The sequence below is a fragment of the Neoarius graeffei genome, chromosome 8 (genome assembly GCF_027579695.1).
Source record: "Neoarius graeffei isolate fNeoGra1 chromosome 8, fNeoGra1.pri, whole genome shotgun sequence".
Classification (NCBI taxonomy): domain Eukaryota; kingdom Metazoa; phylum Chordata; class Actinopteri; order Siluriformes; family Ariidae; genus Neoarius; species Neoarius graeffei.
The window spans coordinates 56244091-56263277 of record NC_083576.1 but is presented as its reverse complement, the minus strand read 5'-3'; the positions used below and the strand labels follow the sequence as shown (position 1 = coordinate 56263277).

At 40.7% G+C, this 19187-nt stretch overlaps 1 protein-coding gene across 1 annotated transcript; it reads left to right on the top strand.

Moving 5' to 3' along the window:
- The first annotated feature begins 1210 nt into the window (after positions 1-1210).
- On the top strand, positions 1211-17967 carry hmmr (hyaluronan-mediated motility receptor (RHAMM)). Its single transcript, XM_060927882.1, has 19 exons — positions 1211-1400; positions 5286-5384; positions 5515-5582; positions 5672-5743; positions 6667-6855; positions 6970-7056; positions 7183-7294; positions 7512-7577; positions 7736-7809; positions 11533-11603; positions 11708-12075; positions 12392-12540; positions 13214-13428; positions 13499-13615; positions 13696-13854; positions 14857-15165; positions 16534-16606; positions 16776-16952; positions 17047-17967. Exons 1-19 carry the CDS (start codon positions 1355-1357, stop codon positions 17194-17196), a joined length of 2601 nt encoding a protein of 866 aa, XP_060783865.1. The 5' UTR covers positions 1211-1354; the 3' UTR covers positions 17197-17967.
- The last annotated feature ends 1220 nt before the right edge of the window (positions 17968-19187 follow it).

Genomic DNA, 19187 nt, shown 5'->3' with positions numbered 1-19187 from the left:
GATTTCAAATGGGGTGGCACGGTGGTGTAGTGGTTAGCGCTGTCGCCTCACAGCAAGAAGGTCCTGGGTTCGAGCCCCGGGGCCGGCGAGGGCCTTTCTGTGTGGAGTTTGCATGTTCTCCCCGTGTCCGCGTGGGTTTCCTCTGGGTGCTCCGGTTTCCCCCACAGTCCAAAGACATGCAGGTTAGGTTGACTGGTGACTCTAAATTGACCGTAGGTGTGAATGTGAGTGTGAATGGTTGTCTGTGTCTATGTGTCAGCCCTGTGATGACCTGGCGACTTGTCCAGGGTGTACCCCGCCTTTCGCCCGTAGTCAGCTGGGATAGGCTCCAGCTTGCCTGCGACCCTGTAGAAGGATAAAGCGGCTAGAGATAATGAGATGAGATGAGATTTCAAATGGCGGCCATTTTGAATTCCAATATGGCGGACATGAAGGGAGAATTCCAAGTGGCTCAATATCTGAAAATGTTCACCATATATCAATGTACATTTGTGCCAAATTTGATGCTTGTATCACAAAATGCACAATCCTTTTGAATATTCGAGCTAAACCACCCCACTAATATAGGAATTAAAGGTAATGAAATAGCAGACCACATAGCCAAAGAATCCATTGATAAAGAACAGATAGACATTCATATTCCACTGGGAAAAGGAGAAGCTAAAGCTTTAATTAAAACAGAGATTATGAAAAGATGGCAAAAAGAGTGGGAAACAGAACCCAAAGGTAGACAATACTTTAATATGCAGAGTCAGGTATGGGGGAAAAGAATAACATCAATGGGATTTAACAGAAATGAGGAGGTAGTATATACAAGATTAAGACTGGGACACACAGGTCTTAATGCAACATTACAGATATTAGGTAAAAGTGATGGTCTTTGTCAAGGATGTAGAGTTAAGGAAGATGTTGAGCATGTTTTATTTCATTGTAGTAAATACAGTTATCAAAGACAGAAATGGTTGGAGCTTGAAGCAGGTTCAGACATTCACAACATACTTAAGGAAGAAGGAATACAGCGAAATAGAATTAAAGCACTAATCATTTATCTTAATGATACAGGTCTAATGAAAAGAATATAATTTTTTTTTTTTTGTAGCCTAGTAATCTGACATAGAATCTGTCCAGTCCCTTCACACACTCCTGTACAGTAGGTGGCGGTATACACAGATTGTGATAATCTGCCATTAAAAAGAAGAAGAAGAAGAAGTAATGCTTTGATTGGCTGCGGAAGGAGTTTCAAAAAAAGATTTCAGCGCCAGTTGTTGAAGCTGTTTGAACTATTGAGTTTTATTTTATCTTAGTACTAATAATAGCATTTCTTCTGTAGTTTATCCTGTTTGGTGTAGGAATCATGTCATTTTCAAGGGCTCCTTTGAAAAGATTTAATGAACACGTCGGTAAGTAGGATAACAGTTTCCAGTCCTTTATTTGCTGAATAAAGCGCTATAACTGTCCTGATTTGAGCTTTAACTTAAATGTGAGTGAGATTTTGTAAATCATATCGAAAATGGCGTCCATGAAGCAAGCACGCGAGTGTCAGAAGTTGCACTCAGGCGTTTTTATCCTATGTAGTAAGTAATTCTTAATACTAGCTGTCCTAGCATAACAACTCGCCCAACCTCAGTACTACAGCTAACGTTTCTTGCAAGCAGGTAAAGTTAGAAACACAAACATCTCCTTCAAAGCACATACTGAGTATAATCCAACTGTTTTAATATTAGGCAAGTATGTGCACATACAGGTCACTTTTAGGAACCTGACTTGCTAATTGGGTAACTGCAGTCTTTATTAATGGGCAATTCCATGTAAATGTCAACCTCATCATGCAAAAATAAAGCAACATGTAATACATCAAAACCACTCCCAGAGATATCACCTAGGCCTGTATTTTACAGATGTGAACAAGCTGAACCAATTTGTAACCAACCTAATATGTCACGGTCAGTTTTTCTTTCTTATAATGTAAAACCCAAGCTAAAATCAACTTTGATCATGTACAATTCTATATTATTGCCACAAGCCACAGAAATGTATGCTAAAATCCACAAAACAGCAAAACAATAGCCATCCTAAATATTATTTAAGAACTTTGATAGTTTTAGCTGATATTTAGAGAGTTTTTCAAAGGGTTATGGTGGTTAAATTGCTGATTTTCTAAACATGCCATGTCTATTTCAGACGTGTCACATCCATAACGGAATTTCGTCACATCCATAACGCTGACTTTTCCTTCCGAAACTCTGCATGAAATACAAAATATTTTAAACAAAGATTTTTTAATATTCACCTTGGACCCCTCTATCAAATGGATATCTCCATTTCGACATTAGGTTTACAATTTCACAGAGTTTGATAAAAATGTACAGTCACCCAAGAAAAGTGATACTTTTTCTGTCACATCCATAACGCATCTTTTATTGGCATTTTCTGGCATGCCCTAGATGTACTATGGGAATTGTTCTTGTTCTATCACTTCTCCAGTATGGTACAGCCTTAAAATATGCAACACCTGTTTAAATACTGGGAGACAATAAAACATGCACTGGGTCATTTGTTGCCATTTTGAGTTCAAGTGTCACGTCCATAACGCTGGAATTGCTCTAATTGGAGATTGGTATCTATTTATTTATTCCATAACTTTTCATCTTCAGAGCCCACATTATTTGCATCGTGTTTATACACAAACAGTAACCTGGCGATGTTTTATTAAAAATTGCAGTTGGCTTCAGATGTTACTTATGCTTGTTTTGTGCTCTTTAGGTTAAGAATTGAACAACTTCCTATTAGAAGCATTAGTGTGACTTGTATACTCCTTATAAGCTAATTCAGAGAAGTAACCATAATGACTATAAAACTGATTGTAGGTAATAAATACAGTGTACAATATGTTGACAAACTACTTGCATGTTCTTCCATGAGAATGTAACCGGATTAGGGCTTGGCTAGATTTTCGCTTTTACAGCACTGAAGTCCAACAACGCCACCCAGGGAATAGTCACTTGAATCATCATCATCATCTGGCTGCTCCTGATTAGGGGTCGCCACAGCGGATCTTTCGTCTCCATTGCTCCCTGTCTTCTGCATCCTTCTCTACCACACCTGCCACTTTCATGTCCTCTCTCACCACATCCATGCATCTCCTCTTTGGCCTTCCTCGTTTTCGTGTGCCTGGCAGCTCCATCCTCAACATTCTTCTTCCAACATGCTCTACGTCTCTTCTCAGGATGTGCCCAGACCATCTCAGTCTCATCTCTCTTAGCTTAATTCCCAAGCTATCCGCATGTGCTGTCCCTCTGATGTGCTCGTTCCTTATCCTGTCCAACCTCCCATCGCAAACCTTAACATCCTCAACTCCGCCACCTCCAACTTTGCTTCCTGTCTCTTCATTAAGGGCATGGTCTCCAATCCATACATCACAGCTGGTCTCACTACTGTCTTATACATCTTACCTTTCACTTTTGCTGGGACTTTCCTATCACAAATGACTCCTGAAATCCTTCTCCAACTGCTCCACCCTGCCTGCACTCTCTTTCTCACCTCACTATCACAGCCCCCATTTTCCTGCACAGTTGACCCCAGATATTTGAATTCACCAACTTTCTTTGTCTACTCCTTGCATCTTCACTGCACTCTCATCCCCATTCTCATTGATGCACATGTATTCTGTTTTGCTATCTTTTCAATCCGCATGTTAGATTTGGCACAGTTTTACGCCAGACGCCCTTCCTGATGCAACCCCCTCCAATCTATCCAGGCTTGGGACCGGCACCAAGAGTATGCTTATGCACCCCCCAGTGGCAAGGAATAGTCGCTTGAATAATAAAAAAAAAAAAAAAAAAAGTTAAGATTAAGAATACAAAACTAGAGGGAGGGAGAGCAGCATCTACGTTAGCAGTGATTTAAAAGCTATACCAAACCCAGAAAATGAAGGTAAATACAGATGTCACATTATGAGGCGGCTAAAGAAATACACAGCAAAATAGATCAATGTGCAATCAACTTAAAACACACCAAGTAGTAAAACGATGAACATAAAATTAAAGCCACCTATGAAAACACAACTAGTGGACACCTCTATAGGGATGAGGGACAAATAAAGTCACTTAAAACAAAACCTAGTGCTGTTACTAAATAAAATGTTACAAACAACTTCCAATAATATTAAAACAAACAAAGCAGCAGTGGCAGGCTCAACTGCATGGGTTGAAGCGGTCTTGTTGATATCTGCCGGCCAATGTTAAAAACACAAAGGTAACACCAGTGGCATTGTCTCAAACGAGAGCATGGACAGCAAGCAGCAAGACACGGAAGTGTAGCGGTAATTGTATGGCATGCTAGTACCTGCCTTTATGCTCATGTCTAGTATCTCATCTCATTATCTCTAGCCGCGTTATCCTTCTACAGGGTCGCAGGCAAGCTGGAGCCTATCCCAGCTGACTATGGGCGAAAGGCGGGGTACACCCTGGACAAGTCGCCAGGTCATCACAGGGCTGACACATAGACACAGACAACCATTCACACTCACATTCACACCTACGGTCAATTTAGAGTCACCAGTTAACCTAACCTGCATGTCTTTGGACTGTGGGGGAAACCGGAGCACCCGGAGGAAACCCATGCGGACACGGGGAGAACATGCAAACTCTGCACAGAAAGGCCCTCGCCGGCCCCAGGGCTCGAACCCAGGACCTTCTTGCTGTGAGGCGACAGCGCTAACCACTACACCACCGTGCCGCCCTCATGTCTAGTATTAACAAGGTAACTCCTACAGCTGCCACGCCAGAAATGATGGGGCAAGCTGACTTTGCCTGCCGGTTACAAGAACATTAACAACAGATACATCAGTATCTACATTAGTGTTGAGCGTCTGGGTTGGATCAGTTGCAGAGTTAGAGGTTCTATATGGATTTGTTTGTTTGAGGGGTGAGTGTGTACAAGACTGTCTGTCATACTAGAAAAGTGGTCAAAGCCAAAAATGCTATTGAAAGTGGTGGTGTTTATTCTTGTATAGACCATCTGGCTACATGACCAAGACCTTCGGTGAAAACAACGGTCTTGGAGGACGCATCTGTTGAAATTGTGGTTATATCTTGATGGGTCATGGCTTTTATTTATTTTTTTAAACTGATCTGGCCAGAGTTTCCCAAAAGCATTGCAGCACAAAGATCATTGTTAAATGGTAGAGCAAGTAGCACAATGAATGGTCTCTCTCTCCTAGTTAAGATGTTCTTGGTGTCAAGAGGCTTTTGGAAAACCCACCCCTGTTCATTTCTCTTTGCTAGGCTGTGCTCCTCCACCAGGTACATACAATCTGAAGCCTGGTGAAACAACAAAGGGTGCTGCTTCATTCCAGAAGGCAGAGCGCTTCGGCTCACAAAAACGTGAGGGAACGGTGGCTGGTTTAGATCCTTTGATTGTGATCAGAACTGATGCTTTTCTTCAGATTTTAACATGTGCCTCTACCTGTGCTGTAATCTAAACTCCTGATACATTTGTCTTTCCTTGGTTTAGTGGGACCACCTGCCTCCAAAGATGTGCCCATGTCTCCAGTGCGCAGGACCATGTCAGTTGATGGCTTGGTGAGTGACCACCTTTTGTGACCTTTTAAGATCTGTACACTGCTTGAAATGATAAATGTGGCTGCTTGTGTTGTCCTGTTTTCATGCAGATCGATAGTTCAAAAAAGGACAAGGGCAGCTTTCAACATGAAATGAAACAGCAGAAGCTGCTGGAGAAAGAAGTATGTATCACAGAAAGTAATGGATTTGTCAGGGACTCCCTGGAATATATGTCAGAAACCCCAGTTTAAGAACCATGATATTAAATTAGTTTTTCTTTGACTTGTACAAGATGATGTATCCTTTGTGTGTGTGAGAGATGGATATCCATGTATGTGAGGATATTACAGTTGTGTGAAGATATGAAGTTTAGCTTCAAGTGGTGAATGTCACGAGTGAGTGAAGCAAACGAGTGATATTTAACATAAGATAAACTTCATATCTTTGTGCCGTCATGTAATGTTCTTTTTTTATGTAGATACAGCCACACAAATTCCCAGAATTAATCAAGACTTTAATTTTGAACCAGTTTGCCATTTTGACAACGCACGTCAGGTCAGCAGGAAAACGCTGGGAGTGACGTTATCAGCGAGTATCAGTGATATTTGTCAGTTGTGAGGAAATCAATGAAATTTTTTTTTTTTGATAAATTTGGGTACTTTGTGTCTATACTAAAAAGAACATCACGGTTTGAAGATATGAAGTTTATTTCCTTGTGTTGGAAAAATTCACATTTTTCATACGAAATATTACAGATCTGAGTGACATTTTTCTGATATTTCACTTCGATGATGCCACTCCCAGTGTTTTTTCTCCCCAACTTGATGCACATTGTTAAAATGGCGAACTGGTTCAAGCTTAAAGTTCTTTTAACTTGCTGGATTTTTATTTTTTTGTGGATGTGACTACATAATAAGAACATTACACTGTGGCACGAAGATATGAAGTTTATCTTGTGTTGAGAAAATTCACTTGTATTCGCCACTTGAAGATAAACTTCATATCTTTGCGACATCATGTAATATCCTCTACATAAAATATTATAAAGCTCAGAGCAATGTTATGCCTTTGAATGTTGTCTATCCTGATGAACGCTGCTTTCCAGATCCGGTCGCTGGTTCAGCAGAGAGGAGAACAGGATCGCAGGCTTCAGGCCCTAGAGGAAGACCTAAGGAAGCTGGAGGCTAAACTGCTGACTGCTGTGAGAGAGAAGACTGGCCTTGCAGCCAGCGTGGCCTCTCTTGAAAGGCAGCTTGCTGAGTTAAAGAAAACCAACGAGTTCCTCAAGACTAAGGTTGGAATTCATATGCTTATGTGGTGGAAGGCTTAAATCGGTTTGTTTGTAATGCACATTGGGATTTATTTATTTATTTATTGACTGTCTATTCCTACTTAAACACATCTACAGGTTTCTGCAGACACCACAAAGAAGAAAATCCACTCGCTGTCCATGGAGCTCATGGAAGTGAGAAACAAACTGGATGCTAAGGACAAGGTGGGTTACATGTACACCTCCAGGTCATGTGGCCAACGTTCTTATTCTTTGGGCGTTTATGGGTAATTGTAAATCATGCATTGCTCAAGTGAAGATTTATTTATTTAAATATCTGTAAAAACACAGGAGCTGAGTTTCCTGCAGATCAACTCGGAAGGCAAAATAAAAGTGTTGGAGACTGATCTTGAAGCTTCAAGGACAACTCTTAATGCTATTAAGGAGAGGAACCAAGATCTTGGTAAGTGTAGACTTCTCTCTCTGTGTGATGCTGGGAAATTAAATCAAGCAAAGCATTTTATAAGCCACTTGGGGAATAAATGTGTGACATAGAAAGCTACGTGATTCAGTTTGATTTTTCTCATGTGAATTCATGGTTTTTAATCTTTTTCCAACAAATCTCAGCAGTACAGGTCTGTAAAATGAAACTTTTGTTTTACTTCTAATTGTTTTTGCAGAGGGCCTTCATGAAGAGACTAAAGCTCACAATGAGGAGCTGGAGAGGGAAATGGATAAGCTGCATGGTAGGTACTGTTTGTGTCTTTTGGAATATACAGTAACAGTCCAGAGATCTGTTGTGTGGCAGCTTGGGTCTGGCTTTTTTTATTTTATTTATTATTATTATTATTATTATTATTATTTATTTATTTATTTTATTTATTTTTACCATTTTCCATTTCAGCTGTTATACAGGAGCTGAGGGAGGAGCTTAAAGTGCTACAGCACTACCTTGATGATGCAAATGAAGAGATTCAGGTATCATTTTGGGTAAAAGCATGTACCAGTGTGTTTTTAACCTATTCTCTAGGGCTGGACCATATAAAGTTGTGTGGCTTATTTATATAAAAATTCAAGCTGTATAATGTTTTTACAGAATTTTTTTTTTTAGCAACTTTTTTTTTTAAGTGAATTTAAAAATCAAAGTAAAACATGAATCTACAGTATCTCAGGTTTCTTTTTATGCAATTTGAGATGGCAGGTGTTTTTTTGCAAATCTACAGGGCTCGACATTAACGCTTGTCCGGGACATGTGATACTTTGTCTGACAAGTTCATCGTCTCAGTTACTTATCCGATTGGATAAGTGTCAAAATGTGCCGATATTCAGGTTACATATCAAATTTATCAGTTTATTCACATGATTTCCGAAGCATCTCACTCGACATATTGTTTTGATGAATCGTCGGATGTTTCTATTCGGAAAGAGCGATATGCGCAATGTTCCACTTGTGAAACCAGCCAATACCGCTTCGTGTATTTGAGCTGAAAAGTAAACGGTCGTTTATGATTGGTTTTAATCATGTCATACACATGGATTTGTTGACATTTTCTGTTGGCAGGATCATTATTCAACTGTATATTTGCGTTGAGTATGTGGTAATTTCCAGATCCTTGAATTGTTGTTCATTATAAAAATTTAGAAAATGTCCCTCCTGAACTTCAGCATAATAATTGATGAATTATGGTATCAATCAGTCTGTTTTACTATTTTTTTTTTTTAATTATTTTATTTTTTTTAACTTTTGCCTCAGTATATCAAGTATTGATTACTTTTGATTCATAGATATTATGCATATGTTGTGAATTCGGAAACAAACGCAATAAAGATTGTTGGGTTACAAATAGTTTTTTTTTTTTTTTTCCTCAAATATTTCTTCGGACAAGTCAACTTCACATTCGGACAAGTAAATTTTCTTTCAACTTGTCTGACAGGACAAGTGGTTTCAAAAGTTAATGTAGAGCCCTGATCTACATCATATGAGACCTACTGTGTATAGAAGAAATGTGTTGGTGGCAGGATATGATAGTTTTGCATGGTTAATTATAAACCAAGTGAAGTCTCTCTGAAAGCCTTTCTGAAGTGTTTTAACTCGTCTGAATTCAGTGGCTTGATGCGAAAGTCCCACTGCACACTTCGGAATGAGGCACAAAAATAATGCCAGTGTGTTTCCAGCGAGTATGAGATGCAGGATTCAGCTAGCCATTATAATGATCCACAGCCGCTATAGAACATCACACTTAAATATATTGCTATAAAAGGCACTATTGTGATTTAGTAGATTTTTGCAGAGAAGAGGGAGCAGCTGGAAATGCAATGCTACCAAGCGGACCGGTCACAGTTGTTGCAGTCTGCATCGCTGCAATGCATAGTTACATTTGTGGAGGTGTGTAAAAATGGCTATATGGTATATGGCTACACAATACCCTCATGTGTAGATTTGATACAGAAGTATAAATTGTCTCAGTGCAGGCTAAAGGCCAATCTATTTGTGGGAACTTCCTTATAAAAGCAGTCTATGGGCAGGTAATAAATGTATATGCAAAATAGAAATCCTGTAAAATCATTAAAGAGCATTAGCTATTTAAGCTTGAAGTTCTTATAACGGTCCTAAGTTTTACAGAGGGAAGAATGTGTGATTTTTATTCATTGCCATCAGCCCTTATGTTGGTATTTGTAGAACAATACAGGCAGACGATTGCCAGTGCACATGGGCACAAACCAATTAGCTAGCAATCATGTTATCAGGAAATGTTTTCTACATGCCATACTCCCCTCTGTGCTCAGTTTCACCCTAATTTATAGCAGTGTCGCTTCAGAGAAATCTTGGTTTGAATGTTAAGAAACTTTTTTGGGGGGGTTGCCCCCAGACAATTCCGTTACTGACTTCTTTCCTCATAAGAGTCTACGTTCAGAGCTACATAGCCAAATGTCCTTTTTTTTTAAAGGGTCAAAAGATACCCCATACAGTGTAAGGTCCCCCCCCCCCCTTTATTTAATACCATTATCTTGAGTACTGCAACTAAAGTTACCATATTTTTCTGTGAATGATTCCGTTACCGAAGAACTATCCTAAAAATGATTGTCATTTTGCAAAAAAAATGTTATGGATACTTTGTTAATTTTTACTATATTGCATCGATTGTTTTTGAAAATTGGTTGTCTACAAAAGAATTAGCTTTTGGTAAGACTTTCCCTTCTGTAATAATTGTAGTTCTGAATATATACAGGGTTCCCACAGCTCCCTAAAGTCTTGAAATAAAATCAGCAAAATTTAAGGTTATAAGTTGTCATTCACTGTCAATTTGTTGTAAGGTATTAAACCTGCTGATGTATTCCCCCCCCCCCCCCCCCAAATAAATAAATCGCGTACAGTGGCCTTCCATAAAACGTCTGATGCCATATATTTGTTTGTTTAATACCAATTAAATACTCTGCCTTTTAATAGAAGTTTTATGTTACGTTTGTGTCTGCTAGTGTTGAAGTTCCATTGTGACTTCCATAGATAGTACTGTAAGTCATCGCCAGTTGCTAAATGTGGTAAGATGGGATGTTGCAAGTTTGATGGTTGGAGGAGGGTAAATTTCGGAGTTGGTTGGAGCTGGCAGGAGACTGAGGCAAGGTGCAGTCTATGCCGAAAGACCTTCACCTTTGGGACCGTGGGGATGAAAGCCATCAAATCCCACAGATCTCGGAGGCACCAGTGCTATGCAGCGGCAATTAACATCACTGGTAGTGGGGCTATGCTAATGTCTATTGTGTCTGAATAGTCAACGCTTTTGGTGGTCTTAAAACGCATTAAATTTTACTTTTAAAATGGTGCAAGAACCCTGATGTATTATGTAGTTGCTTACTGGGCAACATACAAGCTTCAAATGCTCTTTCGTTCTTTGCTCACTATGGGTAAATGTGTCTTTGTGGTAATTTTACTGACGGTACAGACACTGAGTAGATATTAAGCCTCTCTTCCACTGCAGGGGGCAAAGTGTTTTTTGACCAAGATGATTAACAATTACACATTCTGGTGTGGGTAGGGTGGGCTTGTTTTTGTTTTAAAATAACCCACAGAACAAAATTCATCACTTGTATTCTACTTGAACACTCAAAGGGTTTAGGATTCTTCCCTTGTGTCTGTCAAATTATTGTGGCAATGGAGTTCATCCTGCCTGTGAATATGAAGTCCATTTTCAAAATTGGTTTAAAAAAAAAAAAAGTATGAATGACTGCAAAATAATATTTGGATATCCGTAACAGTACCAAGTTCATATGGAGATTTTCTTAACTAAATGATTGCTGAACTGCTTAAATATAGTTCTTGTTTCCTTTTAATGTTTCATTTATATACTATAGGATGCATGTTTTGAATACACTATTTCCATCAACTTGAATTGAAACTCTCAAACCCAGGTTAATATTTGTCAGACCATCAGAATGTTTTGCATGCTTATTATGAACGTCTGACAGTCACTGATGCATGTATCGTTGTGTTCTTGTTGTAGTACTGTAGTTTGTATAGTTCATTGAATAGTACACAATATGAAAGAAACCTTTTCCATTGTAAGAAGCTTTGTTTGAACAGTGCTGGGGTATTCCATTAATAAAGATTGATCTTGAAATGTCATTAGACAAAGGTGTGGGTCCCCCCCCCCCCCCCCCCCCCCCTTTAGGTCTCGATTAATTTAAGTAAATGTTCTTTTTCAGGATCTCAAAGGTAAACTGCAGGACAAGTCGGCAATGGAGCACAGTGTCTCCGATTCTCAAGAGAAACTTGGGTAAGGACTTATTTTTTGTGTGCATCTCCTTAGAATGTGTGGGGTCTTTATTATTTAAAAAAAGAAAGACAGTAATTGTGTGTTATGCCTTGCCTTATGCACAGTGAGGTGGAGCAGAAGTTGGAGCAGTGCATGGTGGAACTCCAGGAGTCTCAGTTTGTCCTGAAGAAGAAGGAGCAGGAGCTGCAGAAGTGCCAGCAGGAGCTCCAGGAATCCCACAGCACCCTTGAGGAGCGACAGAGAGAGCTGGAGCATCACAAGTCTGAACTGGAAGCCTCTCGGGCTATGCTGAAAGAGCTGGAGGAGAAGAGCATACAGGGATCGCAGGAGCTCGAGGACTCGCAGAGCACAGTGAAGCAGCAAGAACAGGAGCTAACCCGAGTGAGGGAGGTGCTAAGAAGAACAGAAGAGGAGTTGGACCAACGTGTGGCCCACTTGAATGAGCGTTGTTTGAGCATGGAGGATGAGAGGGGTGAGCTGCTAATGGTAGATCCCTAGGATCTATTATATGATAGTGTTGGAGCATATACTGTGTGCAATTTGTATTAGCTTGTGGATTCTAACCACCTTGACAGCAGAGAACCATTTGTCATTTAAGACAACTTGGACTTTATAACTTGTGCTTTTGTCATAGTTATCAATTTTTGTTTTTTAAAAAAATGGCTTATGGTTAGACGTAACAGCATGCTAACAGGGACTTTCCTTTTTGCTGTATTCTGAATGACTGTATATTACACTTAGTTGTGAGCTTCTGTAATCTTTGTGTGTGTGTGTGTGTGTGAGCTCAGCCAGGACACAGGAGGAAGGGCTGAGGAGAGTGCAGGAACTGCTGGCTGAAGTTAGCTCACTGGAGGAGAGCAAGAAATGTGAGAGAGAAGCTCATGACAAGCTGAAGCAGCAGCACTCTGCTCTTGTCAAACAGTTTGAGGAAGAGAAGGTAATGTGTCTGTCCCTGTTATTCTTTCACTTCAGTCACTCGCTCACTTTTAGTAACTGCTTTTATACTGGTCACGGTGAACCCGGAACCTATCCTGGGAACACTGGGCAGAAGGCAGGAATCCACCCTGGATGATACTCCAGTTCATTGTGGGATAGCGTGTACACATTAAAAGCTAGGTCAATTTATCTTTACAAAGCCACCTCCAAGCATGATTTTTACTGGTGAAAGGAAACTGGAGACTTCAAGGAAAACCATATGGGGAATGTAGAAAACATATTTTGAAAAAAGTATTTCTTTTGTGTGTCTCATTTGGGAATTGAGCACAGTGTTTCTGCTTATTTTTCACTTCAATTTTGTTAGTTGCTGTATCCCATTAAAAAGGGGGGGTCCTGAAGTGATGTGTCTTGGTTTTAATTTTTTGCATCACAAAAACCAATTTTATTTTAACCCACCACACACACACACTTGGTTGCATGCAATCCAAGCAACTTATTTTTGTTCTTGAATATCTTCAGTGCTTACTCCAGTTTCCCTTAAATTGCTCATTATGCAACACTTAACCTTAAGTTCATATATAGATTCGTGTACAGTAATTAAACTAAAATGAAGTTCAAAACCACATTGACGAGGTTTAAAAACAGAATTCTTCTAATGTGAAATGTGCCCACAGACTCGTAATGACTCTCTGTCCAGCATGATGGCATCTCTGCGTGATGACTTGGACAAAGAGAGGAATCAGTTAGAGGAGGAGTTGGAAGAGGTGCTGGAGGAAGTGAATGTGCTTGAGGAGCAGGACAAGCTTCTGCAGGAGACAGTCAATCTCCTGACACAGGAGAACCTCACAATGGAAGAAGAACTGAACAGTACCCGTGCTGAACTTGAGAGGTGAACTCTTGCTGGCAGGTTTTATTTTCCCATAATTACTGGTTAATGCTGACCCCCCCCCTCCTTTTAGGAACAAAGCTGAGACAAGGACTTTGGAAGCAGGTCATCAGGAGACTGTGAAAAAACTACAGGATGAATACAACAGCTCACTGGGAAAGATAGGCATCATGGCCACTGAACTAGAAAGGTAAATACTGAGTACTAGCAATTAACCACACACGCGCACACTTAAATCAGATAATGCTATTAATCCTTTATTCCTTTCAGTGTCACAAAGGCTTGGAGTGTGCAGAGAGAGCAGGATGAGGCTCGTGTACAGGAGCTGAAGGACTCACTGAGCAGAATCACTCAGCAGTTGCAGGATGAACAGAACAAGCTGCTTCACCAACAGAGCACACAGGAAAAAGAGAGGGAGGAATATGCCAGGTTTGATGCCAGGGATGCAAACGGTGCGCCTTTTGGCAGATGCCGCCTTTTTCACGGCTGAATTGCGCAGATTTGTGTGGGGTTTTTTTGGGGGGGGGGTTGGAGTGTCCTGATTATAATTTCATCAAAGTAAATTCTGTATATAAGCAAATGCCGTTACAGTCCATGAAACATAGGAAGTACAAGTATGCGAAGAAAACAGTAAATCAGAAAGCTGCGCACGTTTGTACGGAGCTGCGCAAACATGCGCAGCTTTCTGATTTACTGTTTTCTTCTCATACTTCCTATGTTTCATGGACTGTAACGGCATTTTGCTTATTTAGTAATTTTAATACAGAATTTACTTTAAAATTATAATCAGACACTCCAACGACCCCCCCCCCCCAAAAAAAATCAGATCTGTGCGATTCAGCCGTGAAAAAGGCGGCATCCACCAAAAGGCGCGCTGTTTGCATCCCTGAGATGCACACCAAGATACACTAATATGCATGCAGCCTTTTAACAAAAGCCCATACTGTTAGTACACAGTTATGATTTTGATCATTTTGTTAATTTGGATACAGTTAGGGGTGGCATGCTCTCTCACCCCTGTCAGAGTGATGCTGGGCATTTGTGGGCTGATGGCACTTTCCTTTGTGTGTTAAACCACTCCCTGATGTTGCCTAAGCAGCAGATCAAAAAGACTCAGTCGGCTGGCATTATGTACCCCGGCACATGATGGCCTTCACCCTCCCTGGTTGGTAGCGGTCATGTGATTTGGGGAGACCAGAACGTTTGATTATGACCAGCTTGACAATACACAGCACTGCTTAGCCAAAGATCGATAACTGTTTTTGTTTCTTTCTTTCTGGTCAGCAATGCCATGTCCTAATACTAGAAGTAGCAACAAAGGTAGCAATATAATGTGTTTACAACAGCAGGAAATTGCACAGCCAAACAGTTTTGTGTGGTAGTTAATGTAAGTGGTGGTGGTAGTAGTATCATAAATGTTTTTGTTTTCAGGATGTTACTGGAAGTCCAGACTAAGCTGGCTCAGTGTGAGATGGACTTGAGGCAGGCCATGGAGGAGGTAGGACAAGAGAAAGAGAATAAACGGCAGGCATTGGCTCAGCTGGAACAGACTCTACATGGGAGGGAGTCAGCAGAAGGCAGGGTTCAGGAGGTACGGCTCCTACAGGAGCAGGTGGAGGTGCTGAAGCAGGAGCGGGAGCAGCTCCGCCAGCAGATGGAGCGGGAGCAGGAGCAGCTCCGCCAGCGGATGGAGCAGGAGCAACATAACTTGAGCAAACAGCTCACAGAAGCACTAAAAAGGTGATGTAGAAACAGTACTTCAGCATTCCTCTAGTGTCCAGGGACTGGCTCTGTGCAATTGATTTTTGAGATGGATTAAATTAAAGCGAAGCAATATTGAGGCCTAATCACATCCAGTAACTGAAATGTATTCAGGGACTTAATTCACAGAAGCCTGTCAAGGTTAGTCCCATGGCTAGACTCGGTAGCAACATCTCGCCCAAAGCACTGAGCCCATTTATTTTCTGAGAAGTCCTCCAAAACCGCTTTTTAGGGAAGGATTTGGGCAAAATGTCTTGTATCAGCTGTGCAAGTGAAGTATTCCTGAGGCTGTAGGTCCACCACTGTGAATAAGCTGATGCTATGGGAATGATGTATACCTAGCACCAATGTTGCAGTGAGATCTATTGTCAGAGCTAGTGTTGTACTTGAGACCAAGGCTGGTCTTGAGACCACTTTATGGTGATTCTCGTCTCAGAATCAACTGCATTTTTACTCTGTTTTGTCTCAGTCTTGGACATGGAGGGCTCTGGATTTTATGTCAAGACCACAACTGTGGGGATTTCACTAAATTGTCTATGCATTGTCTGACTTTTGTTAATATCATGACTCTGATTGGATGTAAAAATTCCTGCTTCATATGTGACTCTATTGCTAATTCATGATGTTTGTTACTGATGACTGACTGTCTCCTCACATCCACCGGTCTGGTCCTGGTTTTGACTCTGTCTCGGCCTGCCTTGGTTTTGACTTGGTCTCAATTCCTCAAATTCCTGATCTGGTCTTGGATTAGGTGGTCTCGACTACTAGTCAGGGCGGCATGGTGGTGTAGTGGTCGGCGCTGTCGCCTTGCAGCAAGAAGGTCCGGGTTCGAGCCCCGTGGCCGGTGAGGGCCTTTCTGTGCGGAGTTTGCATGTTCTCCCCGTGTCCACGTGGGTTTCCTCTGGGTGCTCCGGTTTCCCCCACAGTCCAAAGACATGCAGGTTAGGTTAACTGGTGACTCTAAATAGACTGTAGGTGTGAGTGTGACTGGTTGTGTGTCTGTGTCAGCCCTGTGATGATCTGGCGACTTGTCCAGGGTGTACCCCGCTTTTTGCCCGTAGTCAGCTGGGATAGGCTCCAGCTTGCCTGTGACCCTGTAGAACAGGATAAAGCGGCTAGAGATAATGAGATGAGACTACTAGTCAGATCTGTGCAGACTAGTACATGTGTAGTAGTAGATGTGGTTTTTATTTTATTTTTTTAATTATTGCACATTTCAAGAATACACTGTCAATAATTCAGCCATGCTATGGTATAAAACACCTTAATTGTGAGACCCTTCACTTAAGTCAGTGTAATGATGACAGTTGGGCTACTATTTCTTATGTGCACAATTATCTCTTGCAGCACATCAAATGATGAGACAGAGCACTGGAAAAACCTGTATGAACAGCTCTCTGCCAAAGTTAATCCCTTCCAGGTGAGCCTTCCCTGTGATGTTACTTCTGTCACTTAAAAGTTTGTTGCAAGCGCCTGACCCATTTTACTTGGAAAGTGTTAATCTACTTGTGTTGCTGATGCTGGTTGTGCACATGCTCTCTGTTGCATTCTAGCATACCTCATGTTCCTTTCCTTCTTTTGGACCTCAGGAGCAGCTGGATAGTTTTGCAGCTGAACGAGATGCATTGCTCTCTGAAAAAGGGGCCACTGAGGTAGAACTGAATAAGCTGGCAGGTGCCTATGCCAGCTTGCTGGGCCATCAGAACCAACGACAGAAAATCAAGCACATGGTCAAGCTCAAGCAGGATAACTTGGAGCTCAAGCAGGTCAGGACTGCCTCGTGTGTTAATTTGAGTCTCTCTGACGTGAGTGCCACTCTTAAGCTGTGCTGTAAAAGGGTTTCCTCATTTGTTTTTACAGGAAGTGACCAAGCTAAGGACACAGGTGGGGAAGCAGAAGCGGGACCTGGAGCAGATAAAGTCTAGTCAGGCTCCACGCCGGTTTGACCCCAGCAAAGCTTTCAAACATGAACATAAAGAGAACCATCAGCCTATGGTGCCTCTTAGATAGAGGCAGGATCTACAACTTGGTTGTTATATCACCTAAGCAGTAGTTATATGAATACATGTATTGTCACATTGCACTTTCCACACCTTTTATAGGGTTAATGTAGACTGCCATTTCAAAGAATTTAATGATCTAGGGTTTGCTAGGAAGGACCTGTCATGGTAAAAAGATGAGCAGTTCTTGGTGGATTTTGCCTGTGATAAAAGCAAGCACTGGGGGAATTCCTTCTAGACTTGGCGATTTTCTGATATCTGGACACTAAGGGTGGGTGTGTGGTGTGGAGGTTTTTTTTTTTTTTTTTTTTTTTTTTTAAAAATAAATGTTGGCTTGTGTGTTTGGGTCACCAGTGCTGCAGGACTTGGTCTTTTTATTATATAATTACTCTTTATACAGTACAAGTGTAATGTTTTAAGCAGCTATTTGTTGGTCTAGATTCAACAAATAGATGTAAAAATATGTATATGGTCTAGTGTGCTGTAAGATTGGATTGTGCATGCTCATCCATTGTCTTCCTAAAATTCTGATTCATTTTGTAACCTTTGAACTTGGTTTCAATCTAATTGCCTAGTCCTGTTAATCCAATTTATAGTTTCAATCAGATTACTCAACCTAGTTCAGCACATTCCATGTGCCAGAATTTGATTACTTGGCTGGTCTTTTCGTTGTTCTAATGCTTGACTTTTTTTTTTTAAAAGCTTTTAAAAATTTCTTTGATTTTTAAATATAATTGCTTTTACTGTGTAGACAAGTTATTTAATAAAAAATTTACATTTCCTCAATTGTCATTCTCTCGCTCTCACACACACACACACACACAAAAAAAAGGGGGGGGGGGGGAAGCACATACACATTACTGTCATCTTATTCTCAGGGAACGGTATGCGTCAAATGAGACTGAACAGAAGTCATTCATCTTAATTTATGGGCGCATTTAGCACATTGCTTTTCACAGTAAAATAAAAGCAAGTGACCATTTAACTGCTCTTTTGTGAAGGGGTTTAATAAATCTTTCCAGGACCTTAAAACTTGAATTACCTGTTGTATTGTTTGTTCTGTTATCCAGCAGAGGGCACTGAAGTGAAGTAGTAAAAGGTTGCTTGCATTCTGTCCTTGAGACGTGCAGGGTTTTTTAAATATTCCTGTTCCATTAGAGTGATCATGGGAAGGTTTTGCTCAGTAGTTGATGAGCTGGATCAAGTGTGTTTGGAGTACAGAAAATTTTGGGACTGCTGTACAATGGATCCTTGGGACTGGATTGGAGAACCCCTACTCTATACAACAAACTTCATGTATCCGTGTTCAGTTAAACGGCTGATTTCTTAAATGTGTACAATTCTGTGAAAAAGTATTTGCCCCTTCTTGATTTGTTCTATTTTTATGTTTAAATGTTTTGTGTCATCAAACTAATTTTAATATTAGACAAAGATGGCCCCAGTAAACACACAATGCAGTTTTCAAATGATTTATTTCATTTGTTGATGGAAAAAAGTTACCCTACCTGGCCTGATGTGGAAAAAGTAATTACCCCCTCAAATAATTAAATTTTTAATTGATAATTTGTGTTCAGTTTCACTAGCCTTGGAACAATGTTGAGCCTTCCCAGGAGTAGCTGGCCTTCCAAAATTCAACCAAGAGCGCTTTGACGACTGATCTAGGAGATCACAAAAGAACCCCAATGAATATCTAAAGAACTGCAGGCCTCACTTAAGGTCAGTGTTTGTGATTTTGACAGTAAGGAAGGCACTGTGTAAAAATGGCATCCATGGAAGAGTTGGTGCAAACCACTGCTGACCAGAAAAAAAAACAAAGGCTTGTCTCATCTCACATTTGCCAAAAAGCATCTTGATGACCCCCAAGACTTTTGGGATAATATTCTGTGGACTGATGAGTCAGAAATAGAACTTTTTGGAAGACGTGTCCTCAGAGCATTTTTTAAGGATTTTCCATTAGGAGACCAACTGGTCTGGGCAATACAATCACAGGCCCCAGAGTCC